The following is a 17,742-nucleotide window of genomic DNA, read 5'->3' as shown; positions in this document are numbered from 1 at the left end:
TCCCTAAAGAATAATTTAATAGTATGTGTCTTGTCATTATTTTTTTCCAGACAAAAATGTTCAGTTCTACATTTCAAGATTGATTGAATCTTGATGAATCATTCGACCAAAATGCATCTACACATGCACGCACACACCTGTATATATTAATCACGGTCATTTGTTTCTTCTTTTTGTAATGTATTTTGACTGTAGTGTTTTTTTTTTAATAGAGTAGTTTTGAATGTGTGAATGACCATATAGGACATGGAAAATAATGAAAATTAAATGAATAGGTTCAATGCATATGCACATAGCAAGAGTGACTATGTGTAATTTTTTATTTTTAATTGCTGGAGAACTCGGAGAATACAAGTCATATAAGCAGGTTTGTGAAAATAATGTTTTAAGGAATATAAACAGTAGTTATTTAAAGAAGCCATTGGCTTGAGAGAACTGGTCCTCTGATTACAGGGTTGTCAGTTGGACGTTTCACTGGGACGGTATTACCTCCTAAACAGGGCACAGGGTAATAAAGTCGTTATTCTTTGACTATGAGCTTCCCATTTGCAAGAACATCATTGGGTGGAGCACACAAATGCTCAGCAAGGTTATGGATGGTTTGGCAGTAGACCTTCTTTTTTTATTTCTCCTACTCTTCAGTTGTAGCTAAACAGTACTTGTCCACTAAATTTGAATATGCATTGTAAAATTAACAAATATTAATTCATAAGGTAATAATGAATTTAATCAGCATAATACTAGGCCAACATACATAAAATATGCAAAAGCTTGCATTTTCGTATCATTTTACTTCTGGTGAAGCTCAGTCTGTGTGAAATGTATACTTAAACTCAAAAACAGCCCAAATGGTTCCTCCATTACAAATCAAATATTGTGCACAGGTGAAAGGAAATTCATAAGATTCCAGATATTCATTCACCTTATTCATCTGGTTTCTTGCATGTTGTTTTATCAATTTCTTACCTTTGCACAGATACTATGCAATTTAAAATGATGCAGTTTCCAGTTACTTTTTATCTTTATACACTTTTTGTTGTATACACATTATATGAAGTAGTTTGTTGATACTGACACGTTATTGAAGTGCCTTTCTGCAAAACTGAAAAAGTAGTTTTGAAATAACATTTGTCCATTTTATTAAGGCTATAATTGAGGGTATTATATAGAAACATTGTCCTGGGCCTTGTTATGAGGGAGATCCAATAAGATCCTCTCAATGTATAATCCACTCATATTATTATTGGTTTATTTCAGGGGTGTCCAATCCTGCTCCTGGAGGGATGAATGTCCTTCAGAGTTTAGCTCCAACCAGCTCCAGCACACTTGCCTAGAAGTTTCTAGTGAGTCTTGAAGACCTTGATTAGCTGGTTCAGGGGTGTTTAATTAGGGTTGCAACAGCAACAGGTTTGGATACCTAATGATACGCTAATTCATTTAGGGACAGCACAAAAAAACTATGACTCCAGCCAAAAAACTGAAAAATGCATTGCACACAGAGAATACATCATATGCTAATTTGCATCTCAAGTCCCTAGAAAGGCTTGTCTTTAAACATATAACCATTATTACACTCTTAAATATAAAGGTGCTTAAAAGGTTCTTCACATGCAGCGATGCCATAGAAAAACAATTTTTGGTTCCACAAAGAACCATTTAGTCAAAGGTTTTTTAAAGAACCATCTCTCTCTTACCTTTGTATAATCTGAAGAACCTTCTTTCGCCACAAAGAACCTTTTGTGAAACAGAAAGGTTCTTCAGATGTTAAAGGTTTTTTATGGAACCATTTAGACAAAAAGGTTCTTCTATGGCATCGTGAAGCACCTTTGTTTTTAAGAGTGTAGGCCCAGTGGCGAGAAGACCCACTGAAAAGTTTACAAAGACATGATATAATGTCAGATATTTCCTTTATTTTACCCAAAAGCTAAACTTCTAACTTAGGGCGAATTACTGCTTGGACATAGTAAACATCTCCCTTCTGGACCGAAGAATGCATAAGCAGTAACACTCAATTCCAAGAAAACCTGCAAATTCACAGTTCAGCGGAAGAAGGGAGGAGAGTTGAAGGGGGAGTGTGGTCATATGTGCGTCACGCTGCTCTTACTCAGCTTCCACCTGCCAAGGAAAACGATATGCCTCTGAAGGGCTTCTTAACTTGGCTGTACACACATGCTGGCAAATGAGCTCTTTGGATTTAAACACTGAACAAGTGTATCTGTATAATGAATAAGAAAATTAAAAAAACATATATAATACAAAAACCATATCTCACTGACTTTCTACACCTAAGCTGTTAACTACACTGAGAAAAGTTAGCTATGTCCATTAAAGCTTTTAATCTCCACAAAGAATGGCTATGCTTTATGTCATTTATTACTTTTTATATAGGCTACATTGTAGGCTATACATACATATACAGTGGGTACGGAAAGTATTCAGACCCCCTTAAATTTTTCACTCTTTGTTATATTGCAGCCATTTGCTAAAATCATTTAAGTTAATTTTTTTTCCTCATTAATGTACACACAGCACCCCATATTGACAGAAAAACACAGAATTGTTGACATCTTTGCAGATTTATTAAAAAAGAAAAACTGAAAAATGCTCAGTATTTAGTAGAAGCACCCTTTTGATCTAATACAGCCATGAGTCTTTGGGAAAGATGCAACAAGTTTTTCACACATGGATTTGGGGATCCTCTGCCATTCCTCCTTGCAGATCCTCTCCAGTTCTATCAGGTTGGATGGTAAACGTTGGTGGACAGCCATTTTTAGGTCTCTCCAGAGATGCTCAACTGGGTTTAAGTCAGGGCTCTGGCTGGGCCATTCAAGAACAGTCACAGAGTTGTTGTGAAGCCACTCCTTCGTTATTTTAGCTGTGTGCTTAGGGTCATTGTCTTGTTGGAAGGTAAACCTTAGTTATTACAAATTTTCAATTCTGCTTGCTGTGAAAATTATGTCTAGGACTTTATATGCGTGCCAGCTTCGTTTTCATCCTCATTGACTTCAATATGGCGTCATTTATGACAACAATTGTCCATTCATGCATTTCTTAGTTAAGAAGCAGTGTTCATAATGAAAAACACACACACACACGCACAGTTTGATTAGGACATGAATTGGAGACTTTCACTATTACTACTATTAAAACAGTAGCCTATACAAAGAGTGTAAGATAGTGCGCTGGCCTCATGCTGGCTGGAAACGTGCCCTGTTCAGGTAACCGGCGGGTAGCAGAGCACCTTGCGTTTGCCTCCTGGATCACAGCAGCACAGTATAAAAGCCAGAGGCAGCAGTGGACAGGATGAGAGATCTCCATCAGGATAACTGAGACTCGCGGAGCTGCTGCTTCACCGCACACTCAATCAGATACGAACACTTCAACGGTACGATGTCGATGCAGAAAACATATACACATTTATAAACTTTTTATATACTTAATATGTCATTTTAAACCTTTCAAATATCATATTTTTCGATCTTTGTCTTAATAATATATATTTTTGAGACGTAAATATTCATGAGTATTATTTTATTTGCAGATAATCACTGATTATTTACCAACAAGGGATGAAGAGCATCAACTTTTTTACCGACTTGCTGCTATTACTCATAGCCAGTGATGCGAGCGCTTGGATTATCAGAAATGCGACTGAAACGCTCACCGGAACCAATATCACTATCAATAAATCTGAAATGGGGACTGACGGATTAGCATCCATGCCCAAATCAAGGCGAAAACGGTACATTTCGCAAAGTGACATGATAGCTATTCTGGACTATCACAACAAGGTGCGAGCGAATGTTTTCCCACCTGCAGCCAACATGGAGTATATGGTAAGCAACCAACTCATCCCTCTCATCTTTCCATCTTTCCAAAGAAACAGTATGCAGCATTTTACCTCTCAATAGCAAAACTATAAAAAGCTTATTAGATTGATTTGCGGTGATGCATTTATATCATTCGACAGCTCCTCCTGCTGGATACAGTAAAATGTTATAAAAGCCTATTATAATAGCCTCAAGCCATTTAATCCCAACGATAAATTTACTTTTGAGTTTAAAAGGTATAAAATACTTGTTAATTTATTGTACACAGAATTTTACAATCACACTGTCTTGATTTCATGTGGACATAACATGAGTGTGTGTGCATGATTAAATGCCATCTTATTATTTGACACGCATGGGTACGATTTCCTGCATAGTAAAAATCGTAAAATAATATTTAATTATTACTCCACACAATTAACTCTGTTGTTATATTGTTTTAGGTTTGGGATGAAGGCCTGGCCAGGTCAGCAGAAGCTTGGGCAGCCATGTGTATTTGGGAACATGGACCTCCTTACCTTCTTCGATATCTGGGTCAAAACCTCTCAGTCCGAACTGGCAAGTAAGTCTTGCAGGTGAACAGTTGTTTGCTATTGATAGAACTAACTCTCAGATCTTTATTATTCTTAGAATAAAGAAGAATTGTGCTAATTTAATGGCTTGAAATGTCACTTTGGCAGCATTATCCAGTTACAAACAATGAAGAAGACTCAAGGCAATGGGTCAGACCAGAATTTCATATTTTGGATAATGATTCTTGTTTTTTCTCTCTCATTTTCTAAATTGCGCCCAAATTGTTTCTGCTCCTGCCAGTTACCGCTCCATTCTTCAGCTGGTTAAACCTTGGTATGATGAGGTCAGGGATTATGTGTTTCCATACCCACATGACTGCAATCCTCGCTGCCAGATGCACTGTTACGGACCCATGTGCACACATTACACACAAGTGAGTTTGGTTGCAAGTCATAATTCAGATTAAGCAAACAGTAAAATGTCTGAAGCTCTCTGAATGTTACAGATGGTGTGGGCGTCATCAAACAGAGTTGGATGTGCCATCCAAACCTGTTACAATATGGTTGTGTGGGGCGCTGTGTGGAGGGAGGCAACTTACTTGGTCTGCAATTATTCTCCAAAGTTAGTCATGTTTTTATCTGTTAATGCAGCTCTAGCCAGTTATTACACCCAACAAGAGCACAGAGTGTACCCTTCTCAGTCTGATAATGCCAGAACATGACTAAGGTGTTATGCATGCTCATCTTTGTGGTATATTTTTAAAACAGTCCTATTTTTCAGGGGAAACTGGATTGGTGAGGCACCTTACAGAGTCGGTGTGCCATGCTCAGCCTGTCCTCCAAGCTACGGAGGTTCATGCAGCAACAACATGTGCTTTCCTGCCATCAACTCAAACTTCATGTACTGGTTTAAATAAGATGTCTGTCATATGTTTAAAGGAATAGTTCACCCAAAAATGAAAAAAAAAAAACAGGCCATCCAAAATTTAGATTAGTTTATTTCTTTCTCAGAACAGATCTGGAGAAATTACCAATGGATCCCCTGTAGTGAATGGGTGCCATCAAAATGAGAGTGCAAACAGCTGATAAAAACATCATGATAATCCACAAGTAATCCACATGACTCCACTGGATCAAAACATCTTGTGACCTGAAAACCTGCGTTTTTTTAAATAAACAAATTCATCATTAAGATTTTTAAAAAGACTTGCTTCTGGTTAAAATAGGAGTCCTCTATCCAAAATATTGCATTTTCCAGTGAAAAATCAGAATCTGAGTCTGTATCAGAAATGAAATACGCACCGATCAAGCATTGTTTACAAGCAAAGATAGTCTAAAGCAGTTCTAAACAGACTTGTGCCGGTATTCGGTAATGCGATATATCACGGTATCACACTTTACATTAGGGCTTCATTAGTTAACATTAGCTTTTGCTCATTGTGAATGTTAATGCATTAACTAAGGTTAACTAATGAGGTCTTATTGTAAAGTGATACCTATTGGTCTTTATAGTTCTTTTGCACTTTAATCTGTGTAAAACTTTTGACTTTATACATTTTTCTGTATTGCTTTATTGCATTTAAATGTTCAGTTATTTTTGTTATAAGAAAAATGTTATTAAACCTGTTATACTGTATTATGACAGCACTTTTTTTAAAAACTAAATTTCAATATCGTGATAATACCGCATACAGTGATAAAAGCATTAGCAATTAATCGCAACATGAAAATTTGATACCGGCATATCCCTAGTTCTAAACAAATATGTCAGTGGATTTTGAATGAGAGGACAACAGGGGAATGACTTTTTTACTTTATTTTTTAAGCGTTATTATGGATTATGGGTATTTTTTGCTAGAAACCCCATTTTAAAGTTAAAAGCCTTAATAATGGATTTGTTTCTAACAAACATGCAGCTTTTCACTTTCCAAGATGTTAATTGATGGACTTCAGTCATGTGCATTACTTGTGGATTATTGTGATGTTTATATCAGCTGTTTGTACTCTCATTCTGACGGCACCCATTCACTGCAGAGGATCCATTGGTGAGCAAGTGATGTAATCTGTTCAGATGAAGAAACAAATTCATCTACATCTCGGATCTTTTAAATCTATATTGATTTTGTACAGCAGATATCTGCTTTTTTGTATGTGATACTGTCGATTCCAGAAATGGTGCTAATGTTAAAGAAAACAAAAATAACGACTTTATTCCACATTTTCGTCTCTACTGCGTCACTTTGGATGGTCGTTCACGACAGTACCATGTGTGTACCAGTACCAGCGTGTGGCGACGCCGGCGCTGACTCAGATCTGGCGTGATGACATCATTACGCTGGATCTGGGTCAGCGCCGCCACACACTCGCGTCACGCGTCAGATTTCATCAAAAATATCTTACATTGTGTTCCGAAGATGAACGAAGGTCTTACGGGTTTGGAACAACACGAGGGTGAGTAATTAATGACAGAATTTTCATTTTTGGGTGAACTAACCCTTTAACATGACTTTTAGAATCAGCCATCATATTGATGCTCATGAATAGATTAGTTATATTTTCTTCTGGTGCACAGAGCAAGTCTGTGCTGATCACTCTATATAACTGTTTATATTCCACTTTTATACACATGTATTTCTTTATTTTAAAAAAATTCTGTTTCATCAGGGTTTTTCCAAGGTACTTAGACATAAAACATTCAAGCTATTTTTGGTAATGAAGCTGTCCGTGCATTTTCAGTACCAAAAACCACTCCAAGGTTTTTGTAATGATAATGTTAAATGTATTTTCAGCATTTTTATTTGGTCAAGTACATTTTTCAAATGTGTTTCCTTTATTTTATGTTGTTGTGTGCGTGATGCTTTTACTTATATTGGCAATCCATGATAAATGATCATGAAATGGTGCTCTTCTATGATAAGAATTGTTACTCTGAATTTGATTCGCTTTACATAATGTTTGCTGAACAGTAACATTGCTATGGTTACGCTTACATGACTTCAGATTGTGACCTCGCCCAACTCCACATCCTCATTTTATAGTTCTCTGGAAGAGAGAATGTGCATCTAAGCTATTAAATGATTGTATAATCTCATATAAATTTGTATTAAATTTTTTTTTTTGTGCCAGAATAAACAGACAACCCGTTCTTTCAATTGGTGGCTCATTGAGATAGTTATTAACTGACATTAGTTCTTCATTCCCAGCTTATAGTAGCGGTATTGTTGCCTTCTTTTTTTTTCTTTTAAATAAGGGATAGGTATAGATCACATGCCCTTAAATCTCCCTACACACAGGATAGCACATATTGCACTGAGATTATTTATTTCAGCCCAATATGCAGTTTTTGTGCTGAAAATATACTAATAAAGAAGTCTTTGCTACTTGTGAGTATGTGTTTTGGGGTACAGTTTACATGAGGTTGACACTGCATTTAAAATATTGCTTTTGCAAATATACACTGACATTTCTTCGAATTCAAGAGATGTATTGAGTTCATTTGTAAACACATTTCTAAGATTTTCCTGGCACATGTTGCTCATTGTCTTTCAGAGGATGCTGCACTACATGACCTTTATTGATTATGTAAACGTTTGTCTATGAAGCTAAGTGGTTCCAGTATTCCTGGACAGTTTTGCAGCATTGCATTGCTCATCCACTTTCCAGATTTTCTTTTGTATTATTTATTTTTTGTTTACCTCTTGTGTAGCTTAATATATGCCTTTCTGTTCGGTTTCTAATGAAAAATTCAGAGCTGTCCAAAGATCTGCAGGCCTCAAATTTTGAGTCACCTGAAAATATTCCTGATCACTGTGGAAGACTGATCTGGTGAAAACATTCTCAGCATTTCTGTATGTTGATTAAGCTGAAATATGAGAAATAGTGAACCAATAGTATGTTTGCACTGGGAAAAAACAACAACACACCCTTATTTTTTTTTTTTAATTTTGCAGACCATCAATATTGGCAATGGATGTAAGCAGAAAGAAACTGAAAGACTTTCCCCCTCACCACCACCAAATAACAAACATAACAACCCAGCTCCCTCAGCAAAATATAGGTCAGAACCACTGCATACATTAACTGGGCCTGCTGAAGGCCTTCCTGGCCAACAGATACATTGAAATGACCATTCTTTTTCAACTTCTTCAACAGATGTGCACATTGTAGAGTATACATCTAAAGGTAAGTTTTAACTCTTTCTCTGTTAAGGTTACAGGATTAAAAGTATGTGACTTTGCCAGAAATACCAGATTATTATCTGATAAATTAAGCTTCTCATAAAATTCAAGATGAATCAGTTATGTATAAATAAATCCATATAGTTGTTCACCTCAAATTTCAGGTTTGTGGAGAGCATTCTGACAGTTCATGGAGTTCAAAGATTTTACCCATATAGTGAAGGCTTGAAAAAAAATTACTCAATGCTGCCATCTAGTGTTTGTTTGGTCTGTGACACAGTATCTCAATATTGTACAGTCCATTGTTCTAGATAGATAGATAGATAGTGATTTTTACAAACTATAAAATACAATTCTATCATGTAAACCTAACCTTCACAGAAATCCTGGATTTTTACATTTTCAAAAAAGAAAAGAAAAAAGTTTACAGTAAAGATTTACTCATGGGGACCATAAATGCCCCCACATGGTCAAAAATTTAAGATTTTACCATCTTTGTAGGAGGTCTACCTACCACACGCACACAAATAAAAATAGCATAAATCTTCGTTGACTTTGACTAGATATGCAGAGCAGAAACACAGGCTAATGCACCAGTATTTATGCGTATATTTTCACCGGTATATATGCTTCTGTGCTGTGGGTGGGTGTGTCGATGTGCTTGTAGGCGTGGCTTAAAAGTTCACTATAAATGAGAAAAGCAGCCTCACAAATTGAAACATTTGAAAGTACATTATTTTGCCGCGCAATGACTCATGATGACTCATTCATAAAGAAACCTCAAGCAGATCAAAACAGGTGGACACGTGTATTTGAAATACAAAAACAGCATCGAATAATTATTTCAGCAAATCAGCACCGGAGATAAACATCCACGCGCGGAACTGCAAAAGGTAAAATGCTGCTTAAAATGCTTTCATTATAAATAACCCTTAACATTTATTTTAAAATATGTCATATGAATTGAAAGTACTACAAGTGTTATAATGGCAAGTATAGTAAAGATCATATTAATTTCTTTAAAGGTAGCATTAGAGTTACTCATATAACTAGATGCTATAGACTTGAAAGACTTGTGTGGTCAGTTTTAATTCAGGACACGACCGTATGAAATATTGCATGTGTGTGGCAAAAGGCGTACACAAGCCTTTGACAAGTGAGAAACAATCAACTCGGTTGTAAAAATGCTGAAACTGCACTTTTCAGTCAGGCTTGTGTGAAACGATCTATTTCTGAGAACCCATGCAAATGCACACAAATCATCATGTTGTCTTACGTTATGTAAATTTTTTTTATAAAAATGTATATAAGTATACATTTGTGTGTATTAAAATGATTTCAATCTGATAAAAATGATTTTGATTTTACAGGCAGAGGACAGATACCACTTTGGATTTTGTAACTGACAGCTGTGGAAACATGAAGTGTGGACATGAAGATTTATTTAGTGGGTTTGTGCTGCTTGTGACTGTCCAAACTGTGGTTTCCATGGTGATTCCCAATGCCACCCACTTAGAAGCCATCCTGGAAAAATACATGGATGAGAATGAGACGTGGTGGCAATCCAAGTCAAGGGGTAAAAGAGCAATTTCACAGAGCGATATGCAACTGATTCTTGACCTGCATAATAAGCTGAGGGGTCAAGTGTACCCCCCTGCCTCAAACATGGAGTACATGGTAAGATCACATGATGATCAGTCACAATTCTACTGAATCATGTTCCTAACTTATGATCAAACCATGAACAAAAATATATTTTCTGCACAATGTCAAAAATCGAGGGTCAGACTTGGTTTTACCTGCCAAATAGTGAATAAAAATAAATAGTCTACTACATTTTTTTAATATCTCATGGCCAATATTAAAATTGTACATTATTTGTCAAAATAAATAAAAAATAAAAGACTAAAACAATGCTAGATTTAAACATCATAGTATTAGAAAAAAAGAGTTTGAAAATGTAATACATGTAATACAATACTTTGAGATTTCGTAATGCTATTAATAGTATAATTTATTAAGCGTTAGATGACGGCACAAGTAATCTAAATGCAAAAAAATAAAATAATGGAAATGTTAAATTAAATATGCAATATCTGGAAATATATTTCAAATAAATTTAAATTCTCTGATATCGTCCAATAACTGACATGGAACCAATATATTGTGCATCCCTACTTGAAATCAGTCTACATTGTGCATGAAGCACAGAAAAAATCTGTAAAATATATTTGAAAATGTGAAAACCTGTAAAATCATGCTGAAGTACAACTTTCCCATTGAATTGTGAGTTAAAAGGCTATTTATACATTAGTGGGGTCATGAGGGGGCTTATAAATGTATCACATGGCTCTGCCAACCGGTATTGGGTACCACACCATAACCGCACTTTGCACAAATGCACTAGAACACACTGAACTACAGTCAAGTTTGTGGTCTACAACAAACAGTTCATCAGGTCCATCGGGGAGGCCAAAATGCAGCTTCTCCTTCCCACGTTCTGTGGCTCACCTACTGTACGTGGCACTCAGCCAGACCTATCATTGCTTTCTGGCCAAATATGACCTGATACTTCTTAGAACCATCTATAGCTGCTGCTTCGTCCCGCTGCATTGCAGTTGGCAACAATGAAGGCAAATATTGACTCAGACATCAAAGAAGAATAGAATATAACGCTCTAAATCAACAGAGACCATCCTTTTATTTAAGCTCTTAGGTCCAGTGTACAACACAGTAGTTCTTCTTTATTCCTAAAATACATGATGCATTTCTCAGCACTGCACATGGATCATTTCATATGACTGACACTTGCAATCAGCTGTAAGAGAAGAGTTTCAAAACATTCTTCTTAGACAATTACTTTTGAGTTGATAACATCTGTTTCGCTCTGGGACTCTGAACAATTCAGTGTTAAATCTGTCAAATCCCAGAGCCCTGTATCCCACAGCAAAGTTTAACAGAATGTGTCTTTGTGTGGGGCGCAGGTAGGGGAGGAGACATTAGCTACCTTCATGCCACACAGTCCTCTGGGTAATTACTCTGAAAGGGAAGTAGAGGGAGTCACAGAGGATGCATATCTCCCTTGGAATGCACCCAGATGGTCGCTGTAACAGCAAATTAGGCATCGCAACAAATAAACAATGTCAAGACAGGTCTCAAAGGCCACATAAAATACCAGCGGGCTTTGCATCTCTATGCATGTTCTGCTCAGATGCAGAAAGCTTGCTACAATTTTATGCACCTGAAAGAGCAATATTACATTCACATTTATGGTAAACATTTCAAGTACATGTTGACGACATAACATATTTAATACAGCTTGCATTAACATCATTGTAAACGGTAAGAATCTTCTATTTTCAGGTGATTTATTGTGCAAGATAAAAGATCAGAGTTATCAAGGTGGTTGAGGAATAGTATTTGTTGAGGACTGATGAAATGGAATGTACCAGCTCTGCACATATGGAACAGATTAGCACAGGGCAGCAAACTACGCATATGTAATTTTAAATTAAGCTGCTCTATATTGAAATAATCAGAACCCTGTGCAGAACAGTACACTGCTTATTCTTTCATACAAATCACTTTAAACCAGTAAAGTTTACCCTAATGGCAGTTTTAATATGGCTTTGTTTTGTCCCAAGTTAGTGAAACAGAAATTCTTTATGGTTTTTTAACTCTAACTGGCCCACTTGTAGATTTGTATCAATCTACTGGACAGAACTAAACAACCATGCATTGACGTACATACTGTAGGCAGAACCAGGTTCAACAATTTGCCAAAATCTGACGTGCGTTTGCCCTTTAAAATATTTGCTTTTGTGTTTTAAATGGATAGTTCACCCAAAAATGAAAATTCTGTAATTTACTCACCCTCATGTCCAAACCGGTATTACTTCCTTTCTTCTGCTGAACACAAAAGAAGATATTTGGAAGAATATTGATAACAAAACAGTTTTGGTAACCAATGACTTCCATTGCATGGAAAAAAATTATTTTATGTTCAATTGAAGAAAGAAAGTTGGGTGAGTAAATGATAAAAAAAATTTCATTTATGGCTGAACTATTCTGGATCTTTTACGCACAAGACACGCACAAGTATGACATTGTCCAGTACAGTTAGTTTCACGTGAAAATACTTTTGAAAAATGTTTGATTAGAAGGTGGTTGTCACTCTTGTAAATAACCAAATTGTGTGTGAACTCAACTGTATTAGGCACTCAAATACAGGACTGATAACCATATTCTGCTGCTGTGTGAATATAGCTTGTGGCTCTTCGCTGTGACAGGTGTGGGACACTGAACTGGAGAGGAGCGCTGAGCACTGGGCACACACTTGTCTGTGGGAACATGGACCATCTCACCTACTGACCCGGATCGGCCAGAACCTGGGAGCTCACTGGGGCAGGTGCTGTATTACAAATGGATAAAAACAATATTGATGTCACATCAAATACCAATTGCATCTCATTGAGTTCTTATACAGTGCACTAACTGTTTGCTTTAAATATGATTGTCTTTAGAGACAGACCTCCGACATTTCATGTCCAAGCCTGGTATGATGAGGTGAGAGATTTCAGCTACCCCTATCCACAAGAGTGTAACCCTCACTGCCCCTACAGATGCTCTGGACCCGTCTGCACGCATTACACACAGGTAAAACCACATTCACGTTTTAACAATTTACATTTTGCGATGATACAAGCAATCAGTTGAGATATGCTATATAGTAATAGCGATATTATGATTTGTTCACAGCTGGTTTGGGCCACAACCAACAAAATTGGCTGTGCCATCAATGTGTGCTATAACATGAATGTATGGGGGATGATATGGGCCAAAGCTGTGTACCTGGTCTGCAATTACTCTCCCCCGTAAGAATGTTAAGCTTTTTTTGTCATTTGCAGTGTGATATAATTCTAATAAAGCACTATTATTAGCTTTTGTCATGTGGCATCTATTTCACAGAGGTAACTGGTGGGGACATGCGCCATACAAGCACGGGACCCCTTGCTCTGCCTGCCCACCCAGCTATGGCGGCGGTTGCAGAAACAATCTCTGTTATAAAGGTACTAAACCATAGTATATAGACCAAATATTGAGATGACAAATTTGATTCATTATTATGACGTATTACATAGTTCATTTGATTAAAATATGTTTGACATCCCTAAACTAGATAAGAAAACAACATTTAGCTAACATGTGAAGGCTGTAGGTCCTGAATCATTTGAAAAATGTAATTAAATTGTGCTCTCTTCAGATGATGGAAGTCATTATCATTACACCCCTGAGACAGAGGAAAATAACTATATTGAACCAGAACCCGAGCCAGTTCGAAGCCACGACACCCACTACAGAGATGAGACCCCGACACCTTCTCCCAACGAGAACATTGAGAGGAACGAAGTCATCAGTACTTCCCAGATGTGTAAGATAACTTCACTGGCTGACTCAAGATAAATTTCATTGGTTGACTTAACTGGACGGGGCTGTAAAGTCTTTACTGGGTGCCATCAGAAAGTATGTTTGCATAGATACTGAATGTACTGTATGTTCTCTTATATTCTGAAAAAAAAAAACAGAAAAAAACTGCACTCCTGTGTTTATATATTGACATCTACTATTATTTTTTGCAGCTCAGCAAGTAGCATGTGATACTAGATTACGTGATCAGTGCAAAGGAACTACTTGTAACAGGTAAAATGGGTGGATTAGCACATCAGCTACAAACAAATGCGATTTGGTCATACTACTATGAATAATTTAATGTCTGGTAAATCTTTAATCAGGTACGAATGCCCACCAGGCTGCTTGTACAACTATGGAAAAGTAATTGGATCGGGTCATTATGACATGGTAGGTAAATGCATTCGCTTTGCATTTTGTTTATATCAATGTGGCATCGCACAGATTTACATGTTGCACAGATTTACTAAAATTTTCCATTTACGTATATTTAAATGCTATATCTAACTTTGGACGGATTGTGGTCAGCTCAGGGTCTCTCTCATTAATGTTGCTGTTTTTCCAGCAATCCAGCATCTGTGGTAGCGGCTTGCATGCTGGAATAATAGATGATGATGGAGGCTGGCTGGATGTCACAAGGGTGGGCAGAAGGCAACGATTCTCAATGTCCTTCAAAAATGGAGTTCAGACTCTGGCGTAAGTCACAGAACCCATACGTTTCATGCTGCTGGATGTGGGTTCAACAATGTTCTCACATTTTCCATGCTATTCCTCAGGAAAAATCAGAGTGCCAATGCCTTCACCGTATCAAATGTTCCAGGTAAGTGCACATGTGATTATTTTTAATGAGATAAACTTTCAGTTTCAGAATATACATTTAATAAATGTTTTATGACTTCCAGTGAAAGCAGTTAATTGTGATACTACGGTGGCACAATTCTGCCCTTTCAAGAAACCAGTCCGGCACTGTCCCAGGTAAGCTTACTTTGTAACAAAAATAATCTTGATGGATTACACAAAATACTATGCAATAAATTTGTTATTAATAGCACAACAGCTAACAAGATGTGTTTTTTTCAGGTTGTATTGTCCTCGTAATTGCTTGTACGACAGCTATGCCCGAGTAATCGGAACCCGCTATTATTCAGATGTAAGTCTTCATGCCATTTAAAGGGATAGTTCACCCAAAAATGAAAATTAGCCCATGATTTACTCACCCTCAAGCCATTATATGTATATTATATGTATATGACTTTCTTCTTTCAGACGAATACAATCAAGAGTTTTATTTAAAAATGTACTGGCTCTTCCAAGCTTTATAATTGCAGTGAATGGCTGTTGATATTCAATAGTCCAATAGAAGTCCAATAAAGTGCATCCATCCATCATAAAAAGCACTAAACACGGGGGTTAATAGCGAATCGATGCATTTGTGTAAGAAAAATATCCATATTTAAAACTTTATAGACTGTAATCTCTAGTTTCTGCTAGCTGTCATATGCGTCGATGAGAGAGTGGCATTCCAGCGGATAGCGTAGGATGTAGGCGTAGCATTATAAGGCATTATAAAGCTTGGAAGAGCCAGGACATGTTTTAATATAACTCTGAATGTATTCGTTTGAAAGCAGAAAGTCACATACACCTAGGATGGCTTGAGGGTGAGTATTTCACGGGGTAATTTTCATTTTTTGGTGAACTATCCCTTTAAGGGGCCGTTCACACAGAACACTTTTTTTTTTCATTACATTGCATTGATTTTACATAATTTTTTAATGTAAAAGTGTTAGATGAACCATTTGACCATCATCTCACACATGACACATGGTTAAAAAACATGATGTTCAAGTTAAAATAGGTTCAAATTAAAAAATGCTAAAAATGTTATGCAGTCAGTGCTTCCAAATACAGTGCAAATATTACTGATTCCCACAGGAAATATTATAAGAGATCTCTTGAATACCTCAGTTGTTTCTCCTAGCCTATAATGAGATGAAATGGAGAGCAAATAGAGACTTTTTTCAAAGTTTTCTGCTTCTCAGATTCTTCTTCTGAGAAACAGACCATAGTAATTTCACATGTTCCTCCCCGAAAGTTTCAAAAGAGATCTCAAACTGCTAAGATTTGCTTATTATTTTTCTCTGCTTCAACTTAATTTAACTAAAACTATCCACATTTTTTTATAGCTATATACTATTAGTATATGCAAAAAAATGATATTTTTGTTCCCCTAATGAACTTTAGGAGAATCATCTGAAACAAAGATGATACTTAAACATAAACTCCTGAGCTATAAAAGGACAATAATATATTCCTCTGGGTCACTCTATTGCAGCTATTAGGAAGTCACTGTTCTGTTACCACTGCAGTAGAAAATGAGCCATTTTTCCTTATTCTGTCCCACTGAGCAGAATTCCAGTATATGCAGGGCAGCTATCCACGCAGGGGTGATTCGAAGTGACTCAGGTGGTTATCTGGACGTAATGCCTGTGGACAAGAGGAAGCAGTACAAGGGCTCCTACCAGAATGGCATCACCTCAGAGAGGTACTGAGTGTGTTGAGTCAGCTTTTGAGCTGCTACTGCTGTATAGCTGGTCTTTCCTTCTTGGCTTCAGCTGGTCTTCAGACAAACTATCTAATACCCCTCCATATGAGCTTGGTTGGATAACGTAATCATTTTATTTAGTGGGTGGCTGAACGTTAATCTTATAAACTCTGCTTCTCCTCCGCAAAATAAAACCAGACCACCTACGCAGTCTGGTTTTGTTTTGCTTCATTACATAGCATTTTGAGGGTATCATGAGTATCTGAAGGGTGATTAATGAATCATACTAGCATTTAAATCCTATATCTTTCTATCCTGCTGGTTCTGGATTAATATTGGCCGTTATTCTTCCATTTAGCCTACAGAATCCCTCAGGAGGCAAAGCGTTCCGAGTGTTTGCGGTCATTTGAAACCATCGTCCAAGGACAGATGCAAGGAAATAGAGCTCTTGGTAACATAACAGCCAGTAATTACAACGCATTTGGTTTGCTGGTCTTTCTGGGCTGGATTTTAGGCGAGTGCTGTCACGAAAAATCTCCTCAACAGGAAAAAAAGACATTGACTTTGACACCATCTGGCCCTGAGAAAACAAAGTCTCCGTGATTTTTTTTCTCTGCGTGTAAATGCCATGTATATATGTGTTGTAAATATAGTGAATTTTATCCATTACATTCATTCTTGTATGTTTTTATAAAACGTATATATTTGCTATTGTAAGCACATAAAGATATAAAGCATTCCTTAAAACAAAATAGGCAATTGTGCATGCAAATTGCAAACACAAAAGTGTTAATGTCTGAACATGTCGAATGTGTAGAAAAGGCCATATATTACAGTTTATATTTTTGTATGCATATTTTTAAATCAGTGTTCAGAAGCTGCTCATTAGTGTATTGCGCTTTACAGTATATTAAGCTGCATATGTTCAGAATTTGATACTGTAACAACCTGGCAGGCCAGGAAATCATTATTGCTTTAGAAGAATTTGAAAAATGTATCACAAAAGGAGCAGTGGAGACACATTTTTGTGTTATTTATTTTCATGCAATCTAAAATAAAGATATTTAGACTCATAATTCCTCTGTTAAAAATATTACTATACCATCGTGTCATGACTGTGACTATGAACATCTTGAGTGTATCTTAGTGCAGTATATTGAAATATTTCATGTGGTCCCATCACAATGTCCAGTTTTGATGTATTATGTATT

At 36.7% G+C, this 17,742-nt stretch overlaps 2 protein-coding genes across 3 annotated transcripts; both read left to right on the top strand.

Annotated features, from left to right (window-relative positions):
• The first annotated feature begins 3,569 nt into the window (after window positions 1–3,569).
• Window positions 3,570–5,308, top strand: LOC107746926 (peptidase inhibitor 15-like). Its single transcript, XM_016561275.1, has 5 exons — window positions 3,570–3,836; window positions 4,274–4,392; window positions 4,644–4,776; window positions 4,849–4,964; window positions 5,124–5,308. The coding sequence occupies exons 1-5, from the start codon at window positions 3,570–3,572 to the stop codon at window positions 5,257–5,259; spliced, it is 771 nt and encodes a 256-aa protein (XP_016416761.1). The 3' UTR covers window positions 5,260–5,308.
• Window positions 5,309–9,260: 3,952 nt separating this feature from the next.
• On the top strand, window positions 9,261–17,542 carry LOC107746925 (cysteine-rich secretory protein LCCL domain-containing 1-like). Of its 2 annotated transcripts, XM_016561273.1 has the most exons (15): window positions 9,261–9,413; window positions 9,891–10,197; window positions 12,810–12,928; window positions 13,044–13,176; window positions 13,279–13,394; window positions 13,489–13,589; window positions 13,784–13,951; window positions 14,160–14,220; window positions 14,313–14,379; window positions 14,555–14,685; window positions 14,766–14,809; window positions 14,892–14,964; window positions 15,070–15,139; window positions 16,398–16,531; window positions 16,890–17,542. In XM_016561273.1, the coding sequence occupies exons 2-15, from the start codon at window positions 9,940–9,942 to the stop codon at window positions 16,939–16,941; spliced, it is 1,527 nt and encodes a 508-aa protein (XP_016416759.1). In that variant the 5' UTR covers window positions 9,261–9,413; window positions 9,891–9,939; the 3' UTR covers window positions 16,942–17,542. The 2 variants fall into 2 exon arrangements, with proteins under 2 accessions (XP_016416759.1, XP_016416760.1); XM_016561274.1 differs by lacking the exons at window positions 9,261–9,413; window positions 9,891–10,197 and adding an exon at window positions 11,742–11,792.
• Window positions 17,543–17,742: the final 200 nt, after the last annotated feature.

This window comes from Sinocyclocheilus rhinocerous, unplaced genomic scaffold (genome assembly GCF_001515625.1).
Source record: "Sinocyclocheilus rhinocerous isolate Xijiao unplaced genomic scaffold, SAMN03320098_v1.1 scaffold1581, whole genome shotgun sequence".
Taxonomy (NCBI): Eukaryota; Metazoa; Chordata; class Actinopteri; order Cypriniformes; family Cyprinidae; genus Sinocyclocheilus; species Sinocyclocheilus rhinocerous.
Note: the sequence above shows the minus strand (reverse complement) of the source record. Positions and strands in the feature narration are given on the sequence as shown.

Coding starts and splice junctions, on each gene's coding strand:
- LOC107746926 (XM_016561275.1), top strand. CDS start 3,570: ATGAAGAGCATCAACTTTTTTACCGACTTGCTGCTATTACTCATAGCC. Junction 4,393..4,643: donor CTCTCAGTCCGAACTGGCAA/GTAAGTCTTGCA, acceptor TGCTCCTGCCAG/TTACCGCTCCATTCTTCAGC. Junction 4,777..4,848: donor TGTGCACACATTACACACAA/GTGAGTTTGGTT, acceptor TGAATGTTACAG/ATGGTGTGGGCGTCATCAAA.
- LOC107746925 (XM_016561273.1), top strand. CDS start 9,940: ATGAAGTGTGGACATGAAGATTTATTTAGTGGGTTTGTGCTGCTTGTG. Junction 13,952..14,159: donor CATCAGTACTTCCCAGATGT/GTAAGATAACTT, acceptor TATTTTTTGCAG/CTCAGCAAGTAGCATGTGAT. Junction 14,810..14,891: donor CACCGTATCAAATGTTCCAG/GTAAGTGCACAT, acceptor TATGACTTCCAG/TGAAAGCAGTTAATTGTGAT.